Source organism: Panulirus ornatus, chromosome 20 (genome assembly GCF_036320965.1).
Source record: "Panulirus ornatus isolate Po-2019 chromosome 20, ASM3632096v1, whole genome shotgun sequence".
Taxonomy (NCBI): Eukaryota; Metazoa; Arthropoda; class Malacostraca; order Decapoda; family Palinuridae; genus Panulirus; species Panulirus ornatus.
The window spans coordinates 3079523-3100782 of record NC_092243.1 but is presented as its reverse complement, the minus strand read 5'-3'; the positions used below and the strand labels follow the sequence as shown (position 1 = coordinate 3100782).

The 21260-nt window shown below is 38.0% G+C and overlaps 1 protein-coding gene across 1 annotated transcript in view; it reads right to left on the bottom strand.

Annotated features, from left to right (window-relative positions):
* Nucleotides 1-390: 390 nt before the first annotated feature.
* Nucleotides 391-21260, bottom strand: part of spn-F (Protein spindle-F) — a 40356-nt gene continuing 19486 nt past the window's right edge. The window contains exons 7-9 of the mRNA XM_071675359.1: nt 11298-11532; nt 10194-10299; nt 391-8921 (exon numbers count right to left, since the gene is read on the bottom strand). Coding sequence (XP_071531460.1) covers nt 8712-8921; nt 10194-10299; nt 11298-11532 — 551 coding nt within the window. The 3' untranslated portion in view covers nt 391-8711. The remainder of the gene's footprint in view (nt 8922-10193; nt 10300-11297; nt 11533-21260) is intronic.

The window sequence follows — 21260 nt, the reverse complement described above, 5'->3', positions numbered from 1 at the left end:
GAAAAGGAAGAAGCGGCCAAGCGACTGTCTGGAACACCTCAGAGAAGAGAGGCATATGATCATGGTTCAGTCGACTATGCAGGAGACCATGACTGGACTCTAGAGTCACCGAGCCTCTCTTTGAAAAGGTCAGCAAATTCAATTAATACTTAAGTTTGTCAAAAAGTCTTTTTGTCTGTTAGTTATAATGAAAGGTAATGCATTTGTATTTGTTTTTAATTAGTTAATCACTTTCTTCGTGGACAACATGTTGCCACTTGATATCATCGACTCTGACTTATGGAAGGCTTTATATAATACAGTGCTTTATATAATACAATTAAACACTACTGCCAGTTTTCCCAAACATACATCATTTTACTGTTTAAATGTGGATAATACATGAACATATCATATTTTTGAAGTTTATTAAATAATGCAATATATATATTTTAAAACTGATGATATTACATTTTTATATACAATATCTATATAAAAAGACATTATATCATAATACACATAAAATCAACAGCAAAAAATGTTACAACTAACAAAAAATGTTACAACTAAATTAATCCTGATGTTTGGCATTCAGTTCAGATATTTGTCCTTTTTCCCTGCTTATGTTCACCAGCAACATCTTAATATTCTATTTTTCATATTTGACATATCCTAACAGAAAATTATATAAAGTAAAAATGGATCTAATACTGGAATATTCAATTTCTGACACAACCTACGCAACTTTTAGGTATAAATTCTTTTTGGAATCAAGTCATTAAAAAATTGAACCCTTAACTACTAATAACTAATAGAAATGTGACAAAATATCAATTCTCATAACTAAGACAGAGGATTACAGAAATGTACTGTATAAACAATATATAAGTCAGGACAATTTACAAATGTACAACCTTGCAGTGTTAAAAGGAAAGTTCTGCCCATCTTTCCAGAACATCATGTATGAATAAACTCACAAGTACTTGTACAGTACTTGTCTTTATCTTATCAAATTATTTCAGCATCTGTTTCCACATACAGTACATGGGGTGGAACAAGATCACAAGCTTCAAAGAAAAATAAACAGGTTAATAAACATCCACTCAGTGAAACAACAAAATTTTGCTAACAACTAAAAATCATGCACATCTTCAACATTATATTTGGTGTTACAAGGCTCTTCAAATACATTCAATTCGAATAATACAAAATCATTAAGAATTAATTTCTATTCCCTTTGGTGATATTTTTTCACAAGCATCTTCAGTGAGCACTTGGGTATTTTCCTAGGCATTTTATCACATTTCTCTACACCTTAGCAATGCACTTGGCAAGTCTGTTCAACTCTTGCATAGTCTACCTTTCTCCTTAACACTTGCACAGGCAATGAAAATTATTTTTTTTTTTTTTATTATACTTTGTCGCTGTCTCCCGCATTTCCACGTCTCTACTCCATTTCAAACTTTCATGTGGGTGGGCCATCATCAGCTATTCATTTAGCATGCTCATGCTATCTCAACAAAACTTTCTTTCACATACACAATCTATCACTGTTCATACATTTAACTTGTTCAAAATACCTTAAGAAAATCCTATTCATGTACACAATATATTACCAGCTATGCAGTTACATTGTCCATACCATCTTGTCGTCATATGATTGTGTACTGACTATCTCACCCTGCTGCCTTTCACATACCCTCATTGTTTGCCCTGTTTGTCCCAAAATTTCTATATTACTGTGTAGGTTACTCATATCTCTTGCTTCTATCTTCATTCCCTCACTCTGAAAAAAGTGGGAGGCATATGTGTGTAAAAATTCATCCTGATTTACGGTACTGTATATATTCTGAGTCACGTACTTTCATGATTATCAGTGGACTAAATTAGAAATAAGCAAATTTTGTGCCATATATGATGGAGATATGCATATCATGTAGGCTATACATAAATACAGGTAAAATTTTGAAAACCCAAACTTCATGGGGCCAAGCAGGGTCTGGATTTTGGAATTTCATGACTTATAGAAAATGATCCACAGAGTAATGTCTGAATAAACCATAGCCTTACAGTGTTTGTGTATACTGTATTATGTAGATTCTAAATATTTTCTCTCTTTTCTTCTAATCAACAATCTTTCATATAAAAATGCACTAATCATACACATAATTGTCCACATCAAGGCTGGATCTGACCAGAAAAAATATAAATAGCTTCATCAATTCTACAGGTGATATTAAACCTGACTCAAAAAAATGACAGACTAGAAGTCAGGATAAGCATAAGGAGGAGATCTTTCATAGTCTAGATGTGGATGGACATGAACAGACACCAAGTTGGCCCTTCCTTGAGTTATAAAAATTCACATAGTCTGTTGAACACAGTGGTTTGTTGAATAATGCCTGATCTTGCTAATAATGTAAGCCAGCAATCAGCAAAACATCAATTGCAAAAACTACTGAAAGCCACATCCAAATGCACACAGCAGGCGATATTACATATATTCATTGCATGTCTTTTTTACAGCCTTCCTTATACACCCTTCATCAAATCCAGGTCCAAGAGGGTTATTGAAAATGTAATGAAATGGGGACAATCTAATCTAGCTTACATATGGAATGGTAGTCCAATTAATGATTGATCATCTTAAATGTAGCATGAAAACATGCAAATGTACAGCTCTGTGGTGTGCTAACATAAACTTAACTACATACTCATGATTTTTTTTTCATATAATGGCCTATTCCTCCTTAGTAGGAGTGTCAGAAACACAAGAAACAATGGCCTTACTTGCAAGCATCCAGTCACTAGATATCATGTCTAATGCATAAACAAAATTTGGTGGCAATTTCTGCTCATTACGTACAACTAACTTTCACACGAAAAGGAAATTACTGCGAATATGGTTCACAAAAAAATATAGGCAAACTCAATGTTCCCACAATTGATCATGGCTTACATTTTAACATTAAGTAATATATCTTCAGCCATGCTGGTACAAGAGTCACAATGCAAACTGACCACCACTCTCCTGCTGTTCCTGGCACTCAACACACTTTATGGCTCATGAATACATGAAGTCAATATCACTTACAAATATTAATAAATAAGATGCAAAAACCAGCAAATTACTGGAATGTCACTAAGAAATGGAAAGATAATCATTGCCTTGCAGTCTCCTAAGTCATCTGCTATATGATAAGCCTCTTTGGAAAACTGAGAGCAAAAAATCAAGGACAAGTAACACTTATTATTATATCACATGAATCACCATTATACTTGATGTATTTCAACAAGTCTTGTTGTTACTCTTACATCAATTACATCACACCACCAACTTTTGCTTCTCATTTATAGCTCTGGAGCAAATGATAACATGTTTCCAGGAGAATCTATCTGTTGATCTCTCTGTTACCTGCCTATTCATCTACCTACAGATTGGTGGACAGATATATTACAATGCATAACCATACAGCCACAATCAACAGTTTGGAAAAAACTCTGGCTCAAATGTGTCCACAACCGATGTGATTTCAGGGGGGACATTTCCAAACATCCAGAAAAATGATTGAGGGCCTTAACTAAGATATCTACTTTGAACAGGTCATTACATTTTATCTGATGGTGTTGTTGGAGTCTTAATGACAGGACCTTTCTAATGAGCAGGTGATGAAGGTAGAATAATTAAGAGTGAGCTACACTGGGAGAGATGAGAATGAGGGTAATGAAGATGTACTCACCTTTCATCAATAAACTATGAAACAGTTGTCCAAGTCTTTCAGCCATGTGGAAACAGTCTTAAAGATCATCACAGAACATAACAAATGCCATGATCACATCCTTAAGACAAGTACCAGTGCATTTCTGTGCTACTGGAAGTTATACAAATGAAAAGAAGCAGAGATCTCTATAGCCTTCTTTATACTGTTTTTTGTGCAAGTTCCTCTAAAAGTAGCATAGAGAGTCAGCCTGTGGTTGACATTTAGATATCAAGCTTTGATATGCAGCCTCCTTAGCCATCTTTAGTGTTTATTCATATGGTATGGTTTCCATTACCTACACACATAATTTTGCATAAGTTTATCTATGATTTTGATTATGCTCATGCATAGTATAAATGATTAAGTCTACCAAGTAAACACAAAATGAAGACTCACGACAACATACCACCACCACTACTTCTGTCATTTGTACATTCTGCATTGTTACTGTACCACAGTTAATGTGTAGCTAACACTACAAAAACAGTGAAGAAGAGTCACGTAAGCAACTCAGTGGCAATTTCACGGTACTGGGATTGATAAATTTAACTATGGAATGCATCTCAAACTATTTAATGGAAATATGAGAAAAATGTAGCTTGCTTTCAATGTTTGCTTAACAAAGCATTTTCCGGGAATGTATCTTCTTAGATAAACATGGAATGTTTGTACCACATACTCTTTACATAATCCACACGAGTATCTATACTCTTGGCCATTCTTTTCCTCTACTTTTTTCTGATATAAGACTTGCTTCCTGGTCATATAGTATCTCCATTGTCACTCTAATCTTTTCATTTCTTACTCCTCTAGATTTAAGTTCCAACTTTGTTCTAATTTCATCTTTGCTATCAACATATCATGATCCATAAAGGTTTCTCTTGCTATCTTTACATCCTACACTTTCTTCCTCAATCTTTCATTTATCTATACAGATGAAGCATTAAATATGAATTCATTAAAATAGAATATTATTATTCTTTGGATACATACTTTAATGAAAGTAAACTTTTTCATTCATCGATGAACTATATATGTTTTCTACTATATGTTGAGAAAAATAAGTTACGAATTTGGTAAATTCAGTATGAAAATCTAGAAAAAAAAACTTGCAATGTTATGCATAGGCCTATTAAATGTGGCTTCACTTATGTATGTCTCTAATTTCAATCAATTTCAGAAAATGACAAGGGTGATTCTGCTGCCTTCCTAAATCTGGCATCAGTAAGATATTCTTAAAAAGGCAAAGAAAATTAAGAAGGCTGTTGTTTGGTCTTAGTAACTAAATGCTTGTAATACAAAAAGTTAGACATTCTTTGACTGGTTGGCAATCCAGGCAGATCAAAGTCAGGAAATGATACATTTAAACTTGTGTAAAATCAGTGGAAAGGCTCCCTATATCAATAGTTCTAAAAAATTAGTGAATACACCTTTTTTTTTCATAGCAGGAATGAAAACAGGGGACTTTCGGAGGTTCTGGGAATTGTCTCACATTCTATAAGGGTCTCTATTCATGGATTCATTAGTGAACCTAATATGCATTGTGGGGAAAGGTGTATATGCATTTGTAACACATAAAAGGCATATCATGTAAATCTCTATTCTACAGGGCAACTAAACAAATGGTATGTTGATTACTGCGAATATTTCCTGAATAATCATTATATACATCACAGCTTTCATAATCAGGAGCAGCACACAGCTTTTTTTTTCTTAAGCTCACGTACCTTATCTAAATGAATTGACTTTGGATTTAACACTAATGAAATTCCTGAGAGATACAGTAGTACATCAGTCAGCATATTCTTAGAATCAAGATTATTAACAAATGACTGCATATCAATAACTGGACCACAATTCAAATGAAATCTGCCAATGTGCAGAGCAGAAAATAAATGACACAAAATCATCATCTATCCATCAACAGTCATTACATATTTCTAGTATCTAATATCTAGATCTTCAACTTTTCTGTTGTACATACTATCTGATGAAAAGTATGAATTTTACATACGTAAAAGAGAAGTGAACAGTCACTGACCAGGGAGGTATATCACTAGTACTACTCACCTGGGTATTGGGGGGTCAGTGGGATTAGCTATGACTGTGTAGTGAGCCAGGACTTACGTTGTTGTCAAGTTGCACTCCTCTAACCAAGATAGCTGTCTTTTCTTTGTCATACATAACACCTGATAACACTTATCTCACAAACTGATTCTTCATAACTCTTGATTTTTCTGCAGTAAGTGCTATGCACTAGCCCAACTTTTTGGCAAAATGGTAGGAGCAATGCATAGAAGAAGTAGGCAGGAGCATTAGGTAGAAACATTAGGTAGAAGTAGTAGGTACGAACATTAGGTAGAAGCATTGGGTAGTAGTAGTAGGTACAAACATTAGGCAGGAGAATTAGGTAGAGGTACCAGGTTGGAACTTTAACAGAGAATATTAGGTATAAGTCTCTGAAAACACTGTGCAAAAATTGCCCTTTGCCAGTGGCCTGTTAAGGGTGAGGCACCAGAAGTGGCATTGGAGTTCACCAGTTATGGAGACTCTTTTGCTATGACCATCCCCTAAAGGCAGTTCCCCAAAGGAACAATCATCAAGAATACAGATAGATGGATAGATTGTATATCTCCAGAATTACATGGGCAAGAGCTTAATATCCTGTCTCCATTAGACATAGTATCAAACCTGTAAACTGGCAAAGCAAAGTAGTAACAGAGTGGTCAACTCCTCCTCTGTAAGCAGTCAAGGGCAGCCTGACATTTGCAAGCCAACTGACTTTGAAATCACAGATTGTACCACACACTGCATAAGCTAACTACTAAATAGTTAACACTATTCTTCAACTACTGATAAAACAAGGCAGACAGCTGTATAGACTTCCTGCATGATACACAACTGATAAATTCTATCCAGGGTTTCAGGTTTCACTTGAACAGAATTTTCAGACTACAAGTTTATGAATATAAACTACAGTATCAACAGAAACAAAAGTTATTCAACTGTGATTATATCATTTGCTCTAAAAATTGCACCAGTCATGAGTCCCTTTAAAGACATATAATCAAATCAGTAACAATTATCTGATACAAATGTCTATGCATTTCCTGTATTAGCAAGGTAGCGCCAAAAACAGATGACCGAGCTTATGAGGGAAAATCTTCACTTGGCCACCGTCTGTTTTCCTTTTGGAAAAGTAAAACAGAAGGGGGGAATTTCCAGCCCCCAACTCCTACCCCTTTTAGTCACCTTCTGTGATAAGCTGGGAATACATGGCAAGTATTCTTTCTCTCCTATCCCCAAGGATGATAAATATTGATGTGCTGTCACATGTCAAAGGATTGAACGAGGACATGTGAAACATCTAGGGTAAATCATGGGAAGGTCTGTGGGGCCTGGATGTAGACAGGGAGCTGTAGTTTCAGTGCACTACACATGACAGCTAGAGAATGAGTGGAGGCAGATGTGGCCTTCCTGTGTATGTTTCCTCGTGCTGCCTCACTGATGCAGGGGGTGGCAATGCTGTTTCCAGTGGGATGGGGTGGTGCCAGGGACAGATGAAGGCAAGTATCAATATGTAGATGTGTACATGTATATATGTATGTGTATGTATATGCATTTTTTATCTATTTTTCATTCATTCATTTTTTTTTATCATACCTAGTCACTGTTTCCCGTCAGCAAGGTAGCACAAGGAAACAGACGAAAGAATGGCACAACCTACCTACGTACACATGTATACACAAACATCCACACACGCACATATACATACCTATACTTTTCAACATATACATACAGACATATACATATATACACATGTACGTATCCATACTTGCTGCCTTCATCCATTCTCATCGCCACCCTGCCACACATGAAATGGCACCCCCCTCCCCCCACACGCAAGCGCAAGGTAGCACTAGGAAAAGACAACAAGGCCACATTCGTTCACAGTCTCTAGCTGTCATGTGTAATGCACCGAAATCACAGCTCCCTCTCCACATCCAGGCCCCACAAAACTTTCCATCGTTAACCCCAGATGCTTCACATGCCCTGGTTCAATCCATTGACATCACATCGACCCTGGTATACCACATCATTCCAATTCACTCTACTCCTTGCACACCTTTCACCCTCCTGTATGTTCAGGCTCAGATCACTCGGAATCTTTTTCACTCCATCCTTCCATCTCCAATTTGGTCTGCCACTTCTCCTTGCTCCCTCCACCTCTGACACACATATACTCTTTGTTAATCTTTTCTCACTCATTCTCTCCATGTGACCAAACCATTTCAATACATACACACACATACATAAACATATATACATAAACAAAAATATGAATATATACTTCTTCTTTCTTTCAAACTATTCGCCATTTCCCGCATTAGCGAGGTAGCGTTAAGAACAGAGGACTGGGCCTTTGAGGGAATACCCTCACCTGGCCCAATTCTCTGTTCCTTCTTTTGGAAAAAAAAAAAAAAAAAAAAACATACACATGTACATATTCATACTTGCATACCTTCATCCATTCCCGGCACCATCCTGCCCCACCGGAAACAGCCTTGATTAAGGCCTCAGTTGCCCATGTTGTCTCAGCTGACATAAAAAAAAATTCACAAATGCATAAAAATAATCATAACCAAGATAAATGTTCCAAAGACTTTCTACATCGTTCAGATATTAGATAATGCATGTCTGTGTTCTCACCATGACACTCCAAACTTAGAGCTAAGAATACTGTATCATACCACTGTATACACTCACTTGTACCATGCAGGAGCACAAGTACAGCATTACAGTACCACTATGTTCCTCAACATTAAGCACCTTAACTTCATTAATGCCTTGGAATATTTATAGAATCACAGCTCTCTTACAATAAAAAGGTTGTAACTAACAGCCCCTCTTTTTCATAAGACTAGCACTGTCTTACTCAAAACAAATGAAATTTTTGCCCTGTAGTGCAAACTATGCAATAACTTCAAAGCCATTCTCAACTTCAAAGTGACTCACAACATGGGATTCAAATGCATCCTGAGGGAAAATTCGGGGAAACACAGCATTGCACATTGGGCAGATTCGGTCCTCTTCATCTTCAAGTGTTGGATCAGGTGAGGTACTCACTGTTCGTGTATCGGGTCTTGCTGAGTCATGATCACGTCCTTCATCATCGCTTACCTTGGAGTGAAATAAAAAAAAAAGCAATATTTACAGTTTTTTAAAAATGTAGCAAACTGGAGCAATCTAAATGTTTTGTTGACTGGAATCACTGTGCTAAAGTTGACCTCTGCCAGATGCCTGCTAAGGGTGAAGCATTAAAGGCTACAAAGCAGCACTGAAGTTCACCATTTATGCAGACTTTTTGCTATGACCACCCCTTGAGGGAATTTCCAGAGGGAACAGGCATCAGGTATATAGATAGATAGATTGATTGATAGGAATCACTAATTAACATAACCTATGTGTAATAAAGGAGTACAATGAAAAATAATACATTTATAATATGAGTGTTCTTTAATGACTTGTACCAAATCTAAAACTTAGGAATAATCTATCAATATATCACTTTATTGACTTGTATCAAATTTGAAATTTAGGAATAATTCATCAATATATCAAACTAAAACCTAGCAAACATCTCCAATGAATCTATACATCAGAAACAATTTATCAATAAATCAAACAGAATATATCTATTTATTCATTATGCATAATCACTGTTTCCCGCGTCAGGAAACAGACGAAGAATGGCCCATCCACTTTTACACACATATACATATAAATGAATGCCCACATATGCACATATACATATCAGTATATACATACGCTTATGCAGACACTACATACATACACATGTACATATTCATACTTGCTTGCCTTCATCCATTCCTGTGGCTACCCCACTCCACAAAAAAAACAGCATCGCTAACCCCTGCTTCATTGAGGCAACGCCAGGAATACAGACAAAACAGGCCACATTCGTTCACACTCAGTCTCTAGCTGTCATATGTAATGCACCAAAACCACAGCTCCCTATCCACATTAAACAGAAATCTATCACATTATCTACATATCTTTTTTTCTCAGTATAATGCATGGTGCTTCATAAAGAATTTCCTCTAAACATAACAATCTGTCACTCATCACTTTTTAATACACCAAACCTTTTACATCTCCAATGTTTACTATGAAGTATGATTAAACTTTTAGTTCTTTTACACAATCAATAAGATGATAATTGATCACATCATATCTATCAAATAAAGTTTATCTTTACATTACTATCTGGCTTTTGAGACCCATCAACTTCATTTTTGTCAAAGACATAACATGAAGGAAGTAAGCTTTCAAGATTTATGTCAACCAACATACATAATGTATAAAAGCTTTTTTTTTATCCTTTCAAAACTAGTACCTGTTAACAACACAGAAAGTTTCAAAGATTTTTACCTGAACTTGTCTCCAATCAAATGGACTGTGTGGTCGCTCCTCCGTAGTGCTATTAGCTTCCACAAGGATGTTGTTGTCTCCTCCACTATCATCTGTTAGTGGGCTTCTATTATGAAAGAAAAAAATTGTCAATCAATACATTTCTGAAATACTGACAGAACAGCTATGCTGCTATACAAATACTTTATACAGTTTTGATTCATTAATTTACTGGTTCTTCCACATCTGGGGATAAGCTTACTACAATGTCAACATCACACTCTCTTTCACAAATTGATTCTTATCACCTATTTCTACCCATACACGAGTCACATCTGAATTACTTCTCAACCTTTCCCATTCTCACTACTTTACATTTATTAAGAATAAAGTCCTACTCAGTTATATAATGTGAAAAAAATATACACAAAACTCTACCCAATTAGCACATACTAAAATGATGGACACTGTTGATCAGGATACAATTACAAAAATCTTATAAAAGAATTAAAAAGTAATAAACAGCATGATTTCCAAAGCACCATGTCTTAAAAATTTTAAGGATTTTCTAAATGAAATATATACCACCTAGTCCAAAAAAAGATAGCATATGATGCCATCTATTTGGGATTCCATAAGGTTTTTGATAAAGTTCCACATGAAATTTTCTTTCACAATATATAGCTCACAGTCCTGATATTACAATATGTAGTTAGCTAAGAAGCTAATATATGTAGTTAGCTAAGAAGCTAATGGTAAAACATCCAAATTTTTGTAGTAACTTGGGATGTAACACAAAGCTCAGCACTTGATCCAGTCTTTCTTATAGGATATCAAAATTATCTTATCATATCAAAACTTAAATTCAAATTTCCGGACAATTCAAAAACAAGAAGTAAGTTAAATTCCAAAAGTGACTATAAAAGTATCCAAAATTACCGACAATAATTGTCAGCCTCATCTTACAGGTGGAAAATGAAATTCAACTTAGGTACTGTAGATGTAATAAGGTGCATTTTGAAGAAAAAATATAAAATACAACTTCAAAATGTTTGGGAAAGTGCTTTCAGAGAGAAAGGACTCTTTTATAAGAAGTACATGAGTTAAATGAAATTATATACTTACATATTTATTCCCCTAGCAGACATAAAACTGCTATTACGCACTGACCCACACGTTGCTAATCGACTTTGGCAGACACCTTCATTATCTCCTGCTTCATCTCTTCCTACCTCCTCAATCTGAGTTTGAGTAGAGGGAGCAACTGTAACAGTAGACAGTTCACGGTCTCGCTGGCTAAGAGTTCCATCTTTAGCAACAGTTTGAGGAGTGTTTTCAGTGTTGGCATCAAAATGACAACCTAAAATATGCAAAAACTCTTAGACAAAGGGTTAAGCAAGCTTTCTACAGTGGTAATTACATAAAATCATTCATTTTATATCTATTAAATATCGAGGATGTAAGGCATGTGTACGTGTAGGAAGAGAGGAAAGTGATTGGTTCTCAGTGAATGTAGGTTTGCGGCAGGGGTGTGTGATGTCTCCATGGTTGTTTAATTTGTTTAGGGATGGGGTTGTTAGGGAGGTAAATGCAAGAGTTTTGGAAAGAGGGGCAAGTATGAAGTCTGTTGGGGATGAGAGAGCTTAGGAAGTGAGTCAGTTGTTGTTCGCTGATGATACAGCGCTGGTGGCTGATTCATGTGAGAAACTGCAGAAGCTGGTGACTGAGTTTGGTAAAGTGTGTGGAAGAAGAAAGTTAAGAGTAAATGTGAATAAGAGCAAGGTTATTAGGTACAGTAGGGTTGAGGGTCAAGTCAATTGGGAGGTGAGTTTGAATGGTGAAAAACTGGAGGAAGTGAAGTGTTTTAGATATCTGGGAGTGGATCTGGCAGCAGATGGAACCATGGAATCGGAAGTGGATCATAGGGTGGGGGAGGGGGCGAAAATTCTGGGGGCCTTGAAGAATGTGTGGAAGTCGAGAACATTATCTCAGAAAGCAAAAATGGGTATGTTTGAAGGAATAGTGGTTCCAACAATGTTGTATGGTTGCGAGGCGTGGGCTATGGATAGAGTTGTGCGCAGGAGGATGGATGTGCTGGAAATGAGATGTTTGAGGACAATGTGTGGTGTGAGGTGGTTTGATCGAGTGAGTAACGTAAGGGTAAGAGAGATGTGTGGAAATAAAAAGAGCGTGGTTGAGAGAGCAGAAGAGGGTGTTTTGAAGTGGTTTGGGCACATGGAGAGAATGAGTGAGGAAAGATTGACCAAGAGGATATATGTGTCGGAGGTGGAGGGAACGAGGAGAAGAGGGAGACCAAACTGGAGGTGGAAAGATGGAGCGAAAAAGATTTTGTGTGATCGGGGCCTGAACATGCAGGAGGGTGAAAGGAGGGCAAGGAATAGAGTGAATTGGAGCGATGTGGTATATCGGGGTTGACGTGCTGTCAGTGGATTGAATCAAGGCATGTGAAGCGTCTGGGGGTAAACCATGGAAAGCTGTGTAGGTATGTATATTTGCGTGTGTGGACGTATGTATATACATGTGTATGGGGGGGGGTTGGGCCATTTCTTTCGTCTGTTTCCTTGCGCTACCTCGCAAACGCGGGAGACAGCGACAAAGTATAATAAAAAAAATATAAAAATAAAAATCTAATATCTTGAACAAATTTATATATCTATGACCCAAATATCATATTTAACTCATTTTGAATTCAAGAGAATGGATTAACAGCATAGAGCCTCTTATTTCACACCCAATCTCAATTCATATCATGAGTGGTAAATTGTATAGTTGCTTCACTCTGATGAAAATAATAAAAACATTTCATACATATAAGATAATGTAGGGATGAAACTAACAAAAACTATACAACAATAATTACAGATGATAAGCTATAGAAAGGTCATCCCTACATGACTTTTGTAAGTCAAAGAAAAATGTCCAATTGCTACATTACAGAATGGGAACCGCATTCCAGCTACTTGGTTGCTGAAATGTTGACAATGATCACTGATATGCACTTGCCAATTGTAAGCCCTGATTAGACAAGACCATGTATATAGTTCACTACTTTGCAGATGCATAGAGCATTCTAACATAAACCAATAAAGTAGGGAGACTCACTGTAGGTGTATGCACTTACTTTGAACTCATTCCTGCTTTGCGTGCAACCAAGTAGTATCTTACATTATTGCTTTTCAAGAGACTATTCTTCATCAAAGACTCTGTCATCATATGGAACTATCAATATCCATAACCAGGCCCTACGGACCTTTCCATTTTTTTCCCTAGTCACTTCATATGCATTGGTTCAGTCCACTGACAGCATGTCTTTCACCACAGATATGCTATACATGCCTTTCACCCTCCTCCACATCCAGGCCCCGAGTACTCAAAACCATATTCACAATATTCTTACATCACCAATTCAGTCCTCCCTTCTTATCTGCTTCACATATGACAATTATATTCTGTTTGTCAACATCTTACTCATTCTCTATATATGTCCAAAACATTTCAACAAACCCTCTTAAGCTCTATCAATCATACTCTTCTTATCACCACACCTCTCTCTTACCCTGGGGTACATATATCTAATTTCATTATTACAGTATAACCCCAGAACCCTTTTCTCAGGTGCTCCTGCAGCAAAAAGGCTTCAATACAATCAGAAATAAAGAAGGAGGGACTCCTTTGAAATAAGAATTCCCTTGATGAGACTGTACCTCACTGTCTTTTATCAACTGAAAATGATACAGCCTTGCCAAAGGTGACTTGAAACAACACCATCACTCACTCAAATCTAATCCATAACTGTTACATATAATGTACAAAATCATAAGCTCTCGTTAAGTCCACTGACAGCATGTCACTCCCTGTAAACCATAACACCCCAATTCGTTGTATCACATGTATGCCTCTCATCCTCCTAAACATTCAGTTCCCCACTAATCAAAGCCTCTATTGCTCCATCCCCCCATCTCCACCTCAGTTTTCCGTTTACCCCTTGCTCCATCCACTTCTGAAATTTTTCCTTACTGTCAATCTCTTCATGCACCCTCTCCATATGTCTATCTACCTATCTATATTTGGATCCCCATCCCTTCTGGGGACGCCCCTCAAGAGGTGGGGATGGCAAAGTCTCCATTTTTCTCTGTCCTTTCATGCCTCCCTTGCATACAATATTCCATGCATTCTTCTCCCATTTATCACCCTCCAGTGCTCTTCCAATCTATTTCCCCATGTCACAGGTGGTCTTCCTCTCACACCACCCCCTTTAACTGTACTATCATACACTCTCCTTGTAAACTCCCATCTTGCATTCTTTTCACATGCCCAAACCACCTCAAAGTATTATGTTTCACCCACCTTACCAATCCACATTCATTTCCTTTGCACTCCCTACCATACCACATCTCTAATACACCCTTTCATTTCTTTCTTCATTCCATCTAGTTATAACACATGCTCCTCTCAAATAACTCATTTTCACAGCTTGAATTCCTGAACTCTGTGATTCATTCCATTTCCATGTTTTGGCTACATAGATCAAGGTTGGGAGAACTATTGCTGTCCCTTAATTCTTTCATTTACTTTCATACCTAAACCTCTACCCATCAATATATCTAGCTAGTTAGCTCTCTCACTGTCCCCTAATTCATTCTTTACTTCCATACCTAAACCTCTACCCATCAATATATCTAGCTAGTTAGCTCTCTCAGTCTTACTTTGCTTAAAACCACTCTCTTAGCTCTAGGGCCCAAGACTCACATCTATACAATACCACTGGGACTATGACACCATTGAAAGTACCCATCTTTGCCTAAAGTGATAATGAACTTCCTTTGGCTCACTTTAATCTCCATGGTTCCATCCACTGCCATGTCCAATCCCAGGTATCTAAGGCAATCTACTTCCTACAGGTCCTCCTCATTCACACTTACTCTTAGGCCATCCTTTCTTATCTCTCTGCTGGATCTCATCTCCTTACTTGTGTTCACATTCACTCTCAACATTCTTTCACACACACTACCAAACTCTACTATCAGCTTCTGCCAACAAAGCTCTCATCTGCACAGCACATCACCTACCAGCAACCACTCTCCCATACTCCTAAAATATCATTAGACATTTCCCAAAATCCTTTTTATAAATGACCCTCATCTAATTCAAATAATATTTCTTTCTGCATAGATGTAAGCACAACATTCTTCGTTTTGACAACACCAGACCAAATAGCACTACTCATAAACTTTTTGGTTACCATTATCAAGACCAAATGTAAGTAAATATCATATGCCTAACTGAAAAAAGCATGACAGCTTTTCTGCTATGAGTTCAGACAGCAATAATGGTGGCGTGGACTACAGCAATGCATGGTAACCAGCGCAGCCAATTCTGAAAACTCATGTTCTACATTGGCAGATATCCTAAAAGTGTTGGATTTCAAAATCACACATTTTTTGTGTCCTACCTATGGCACAAACAACAAAATTTGAATTTGTTAATTAATTATTATCTATTATTATTTGTTAATTTTTTTTTTTTTTTTTTTTTTTTATACTTTGTCGCTGTCTCCCGCGTTTGCGAGGTAGCGCAAGGAAACAGACGAAAGAAATGGCCCAACCCCCCCCATACACATGTACATACACACGTCCACACACGCAAATATACATACCTACACAGCTTTCCATGGTTTACCCCAGACGCTTCACACGCCCTGATTCAATCCACTGACAGCACGTCAACCCCTGTATACCACATCGCTCCAATTCACTCTATTCCTTGCCCTCCTTTCACCCTCCTGCATGTTCAGGCCCCGATCACACAAAATCCTTTTCACTCCATCTCTCCACCTCCAATTTGGTCTCCCTCTTCTCCTCGTTCCCTCCACCTCCGACACATATATCCTCTTGGTCAATCTTTCCTCACTCATTCTCTCCATGTGCCCAAACCATTTCAAAACACCCTCTTCTGCTCTCTCAACCACGCTCTTTTTATTTCCACACATCTCTCTTACCCTTACGTTACTTACTCGATCAAACCACCTCACACCACACATTGTCCTCAAACATCTCATTTCCAGCACATCCATCCTCCTGCGCACAACTCTATCCACAGCCCACGCCTCGCAACCATACAACATTGTTGGAACTACTATTCCTTCAAACATACCCATTTTTGCTTTCCGGGATAATGTTCTCGACTTCCACACATTTTTCAAGGCTCCCAAAATTTTCGCCCCCTCCCCCACCCTATGATCCACTTCCGCTTCCATGGTTCCATCCGCTGACAGATCCACTCCCAGATATCTAAAACACTTCACTTCCTCCAGCCTCTCACCATTCAAACTCACCTCCCAATTGACTTGACCCTCAACCCTACTGTACCTAATAACCTTGCTCTTATTGACATTTACTCTTAACTTTCTTCTTCCACACACTTTACCAAACTCCGTCACCAGCTTCTGCAGTTTCTCACATGAATCCGCCACCAGCGCTGTATCATCAGCGAACAACAACTGACTCACTTGTTAATACTTTCCTAAATATTCATTTATATATCATTTATTACACTTTGTTGCTGTCTCCCACGTTAGTGAGGTAGCGCAAGGAAACAGGCAAAAGAATGGACCAACCCACCCATATACACATGTATATACATAAATGCCCACAGACGCATATATACATACTTATACATTTCAACGTATACATACATATAAATATTATTTATTTATTTTATTTATTTTGCTTTGTCGCTGTCTCCCGCGTTAGCGAGGTAGTGCAAGGAAACAGACGAAAGAATGGCCCAACCCACCCACATACACATGTATATACATACATGTCCACACACGCACAATATACATACCTATACATCTCAATGTACACATATATATACACACACAGACATATACATATATACACATGTACATAATTCATACTGTCTGCCTTTATTTGTTCCCATCGCCACCTCGCCACACATGGAATAACAACCCCTCCCCCCTCATGTGTGCGAGGTAGCGCTAGGAAAGACACCAAAGGCCCCATTCGTTCACACTCAGTCTCTAGCTGTCATGTAATAATGCACCGAAACCACAGCTCCCTTTCCACATCCAGGCCCCACACACTTTCCATGGTTTACCCCAGACGCTTCACATGCCCTGGTTCAATCCACTGACAGCACGTCGACCCCGGTATACCACATTGTTCCAATTCACTCTATTCCTTGCACGCCTTTCACCCTCCTGCATGTTCAGGCCCCGATCACTCAAAATCTTTTTCACTCCATCTCTCCACCTCCAATTTGGTCTCCCACTTCTCCTCGTTCCCTCCACCTCTGACACATATATCCTCTTGGTCAATCTTTCCCCACTCATTCTCTCCATGTGACCAAACCATTGCAAAACACCCTCTTCTCCTCTCTCAACCACACTCTTTTTATTTCCACACATCTCTCTCACCCTTACATTACTTACTCGATCAAACCACCTCACACCACATATTTTCCTCAAACATCTGCATATAAATACGCAGACATATAAATATATACACGTACAAATTCATACATGCTGCATCCATTCCTGCCACCACCCTGCCACACATGAAATGGCACCCCTCTCCCCCTGCATGTGCGTGAGGTAGCACGAGGAAAAGACAACAAAGGCCACATTCATTCACACTCAGTCTCTAGCTGTCATGTGTAATGCACCGAAACCACAGCTACCTTTCCACATCCAGGCCCCACAAAACTTTCCATGGTCTACCCCAGGCACCTGACTTGCCCTGGTTTAATCCATTGACAGCACGTCGACCCCGGTATACCACATTGTTCCAATTCACTCTATTCCTTGCACGCCTTTCACCCTCCTCCACATCCAGGCCCCGAGTACTCAAAACCATATTCACAATATTCTTACATCACCAATTCAGTCCTCCCTTCTTATCTGCTTCACATATGACAATTATATTCTGTTTGTCAACATCTTACTCATTCTCTATATATGTCCAAAACATTTCAACAAACCCTCTTAAGCTCTATCAATCATACTCTTCTTATCACCACACCTCTCTCTTACCCTGGGGTACATATATCTAATTTCATTATTACAGTATAACCCCAGAACCCTTTTCTCAGGTGCTCCTGCAGCAAAAAGGCTTCAATACAATCAGAAATAAAGAAGGAGGGACTCCTTTGAAATAAGAATTCCCTTGATGAGACTGTACCTCACTGTCTTTTATCAACTGAAAATGATACAGCCTTGCCAAAGGTGACTTGAAACAACACCATCACTCACTCAAATCTAATCCATAACTGTTACATATAATGTACAAAATCATAAGCTCTCGTTAAGTCCACTGACAGCATGTCTTTCACCACAGATATGCTATACATGCCTTTCACCCTCCTCCACATCCAGGCCCCGAGTACTCAAAACCATATTCACAATATTCTTACATCACCAATTCAGTCCTCCCTTCTTATCTGCTTCACATATGACAATTATATTCTGTTTGTCAACATCTTACTCATTCTCTATATATGTCCAAAACATTTCAACAAACCCTCTTAAGCTCTATCAATCATACTCTTCTTATCACCACACCTCTCTCTTACCCTGGGGTACATATATCTAATTTCATTATTACAGTATAACCCCAGAACCCTTTTCTCAGGTGCTCCTGCAGCAAAAAGGCTTCAATACAATCAGAAATAAAGAAGGAGGGACTCCTTTGAAATAAGAATTCCCTTGATGAGACTGTACCTCACTGTCTTTTATCAACTGAAAATGATACAGCCTTGCCAAAGGTGACTTGAAACAACACCATCACTCACTCAAATCTAATCCATAACTGTTACATATAATGTACAAAATCATAAGCTCTCGTTAAGTCCACTGACAGCATGTCTTTCACCACAGATATGCTATACATGCCTTTCACCCTCCTCCACATCCAGGCCCCGAGTACTCAAAACCATATTCACAATATTCTTACATCACCAATTCAGTCCTCCCTTCTTATCTGCTTCACATATGACAATTATATTCTGTTTGTCAACATCTTACTCATTCTCTATATATGTCCAAAACATTTCAACAAACCCTCTTAAGCTCTATCAATCATACTCTTCTTATCACCACACCTCTCTCTTACCCTGGGGTACATATATCTAATTTCATTATTACAGTATAACCCCAGAACCCTTTTCTCAGGTGCTCCTGCAGCAAAAAGGCTTCAATACAATCAGAAATAAAGAAGGAGGGACTCCTTTGAAATAAGAATTCCCTTGATGAGACTGTACCTCACTGTCTTTTATCAACTGAAAATGATACAGCCTTGCCAAAGGTGACTTGAAACAACACCATCACTCACTCAAATCTAATCCATAACTGTTACATATAATGTACAAAATCATAAGCTCTCGTTAAGTCCACTGACAGCATGTCTTTCACCACAGATATGCTATACATGCCTTTCACCCTCCTCCACATCCAGGCCCCGAGTACTCAAAACCATATTCACAATATTCTTACATCACCAATTCAGTCCTCCCTTCTTATCTGCTTCACATATGACAATTATATTCTGTTTGTCAACATCTTACTCATTCTCTATATATGTCCAAAACATTTCAACAAACCCTCTTAAGCTCTATCAATCATACTCTTCTTATCACCACACCTCTCTCTTACCCTGGGGTACATATATCTAATTTCATTATTACAGTATAACCCCAGAACCCTTTTCTCAGGTGCTCCTGCAGCAAAAAGGCTTCAATACAATCAGAAATAAAGAAGGAGGGACTCCTTTGAAATAAGAATTCCCTTGATGAGACTGTACCTCACTGTCTTTTATCAACTGAAAATGATACAGCCTTGCCAAAGGTGACTTGAAACAACACCATCACTCACTCAAATCTAATCCATAACTGTTACATATAATGTACAAAATCATAAGCTCTCGTTAAGTCCACTGACAGCATGTCTTTCACCACAGATATGCTATACATGCCTTTCACCCTCCTCCACATCCAGGCCCCGAGTACTCAAAACCATATTCACAATATTCTTACATCACCAATTCAGTCCTCCCTTCTTATCTGCTTCACATATGACAATTATATTCTGTTTGTCAACATCTTACTCATTCTCTATATATGTCCAAAACATTTCAACAAACCCTCTTAAGCTCTATCAATCATACTCTTCTTATCACCACACCTCTCTCTTACCCTGGGGTACATATATCTAATTTCATTATTACAGTATAACCCCAGAACCCTTTTCTCAGGTGCTCCTGCAGCAAAAAGGCTTCAATACAATCAGAAATAAAGAAGGAGGGACTCCTTTGAAATAAGAATTCCCTTGATGAGACTGTACCTCACTGTCTTTTATCAACTGAAAATGATACAGCCTTGCCAAAGGTGACTTGAAACAACACCATCACTCACTCAAATCTAATCCATAACTGTTACATATAATGTACAAAATCATAAGCTCTCGTTAAGTCCACTGACAGCATGTCTTTCACCACAGATATGCTATACATGCCTTTCACCCTCCTCCACATCCAGGCCCCGAGTACTCAAAACCATATTCACAATATTCTTACATCACCAATTCAGTCCTCCCTTCTTATCTGCTTCACATATGACAATTATATTCTGTTTGTCAACATCTTACTCATTCTCTATATATGTCCAAAACATTTCAACAAACCCTCTTAAGCTCTATCAATCATACTCTTCTTATCACCACACCTCTCTCTTACCCTGGGGTACATATATCTAATTTCATTATTACAGTATAACCCCAGAACCCTTTTCTCAGGTGCTCCTGCAGCAAAAAGGCTTCAATACAATCAGAAATAAAGAAGGAGGGACTCCTTTGAAATAAGAATTCCCTTGATGAGACTGTACCTCACTGTCTTTTATCAACTGAAAATGATACAGCCTTGCCAAAGGTGACTTGAAACAACACCATCACTCACTCAAATCTAATCCATAACTGTTACATATAATGTACAAAATCATAAGCTCTCGTTAAGTCCACTGACAGCATGTCTTTCACCACAGATATGCTATACATGC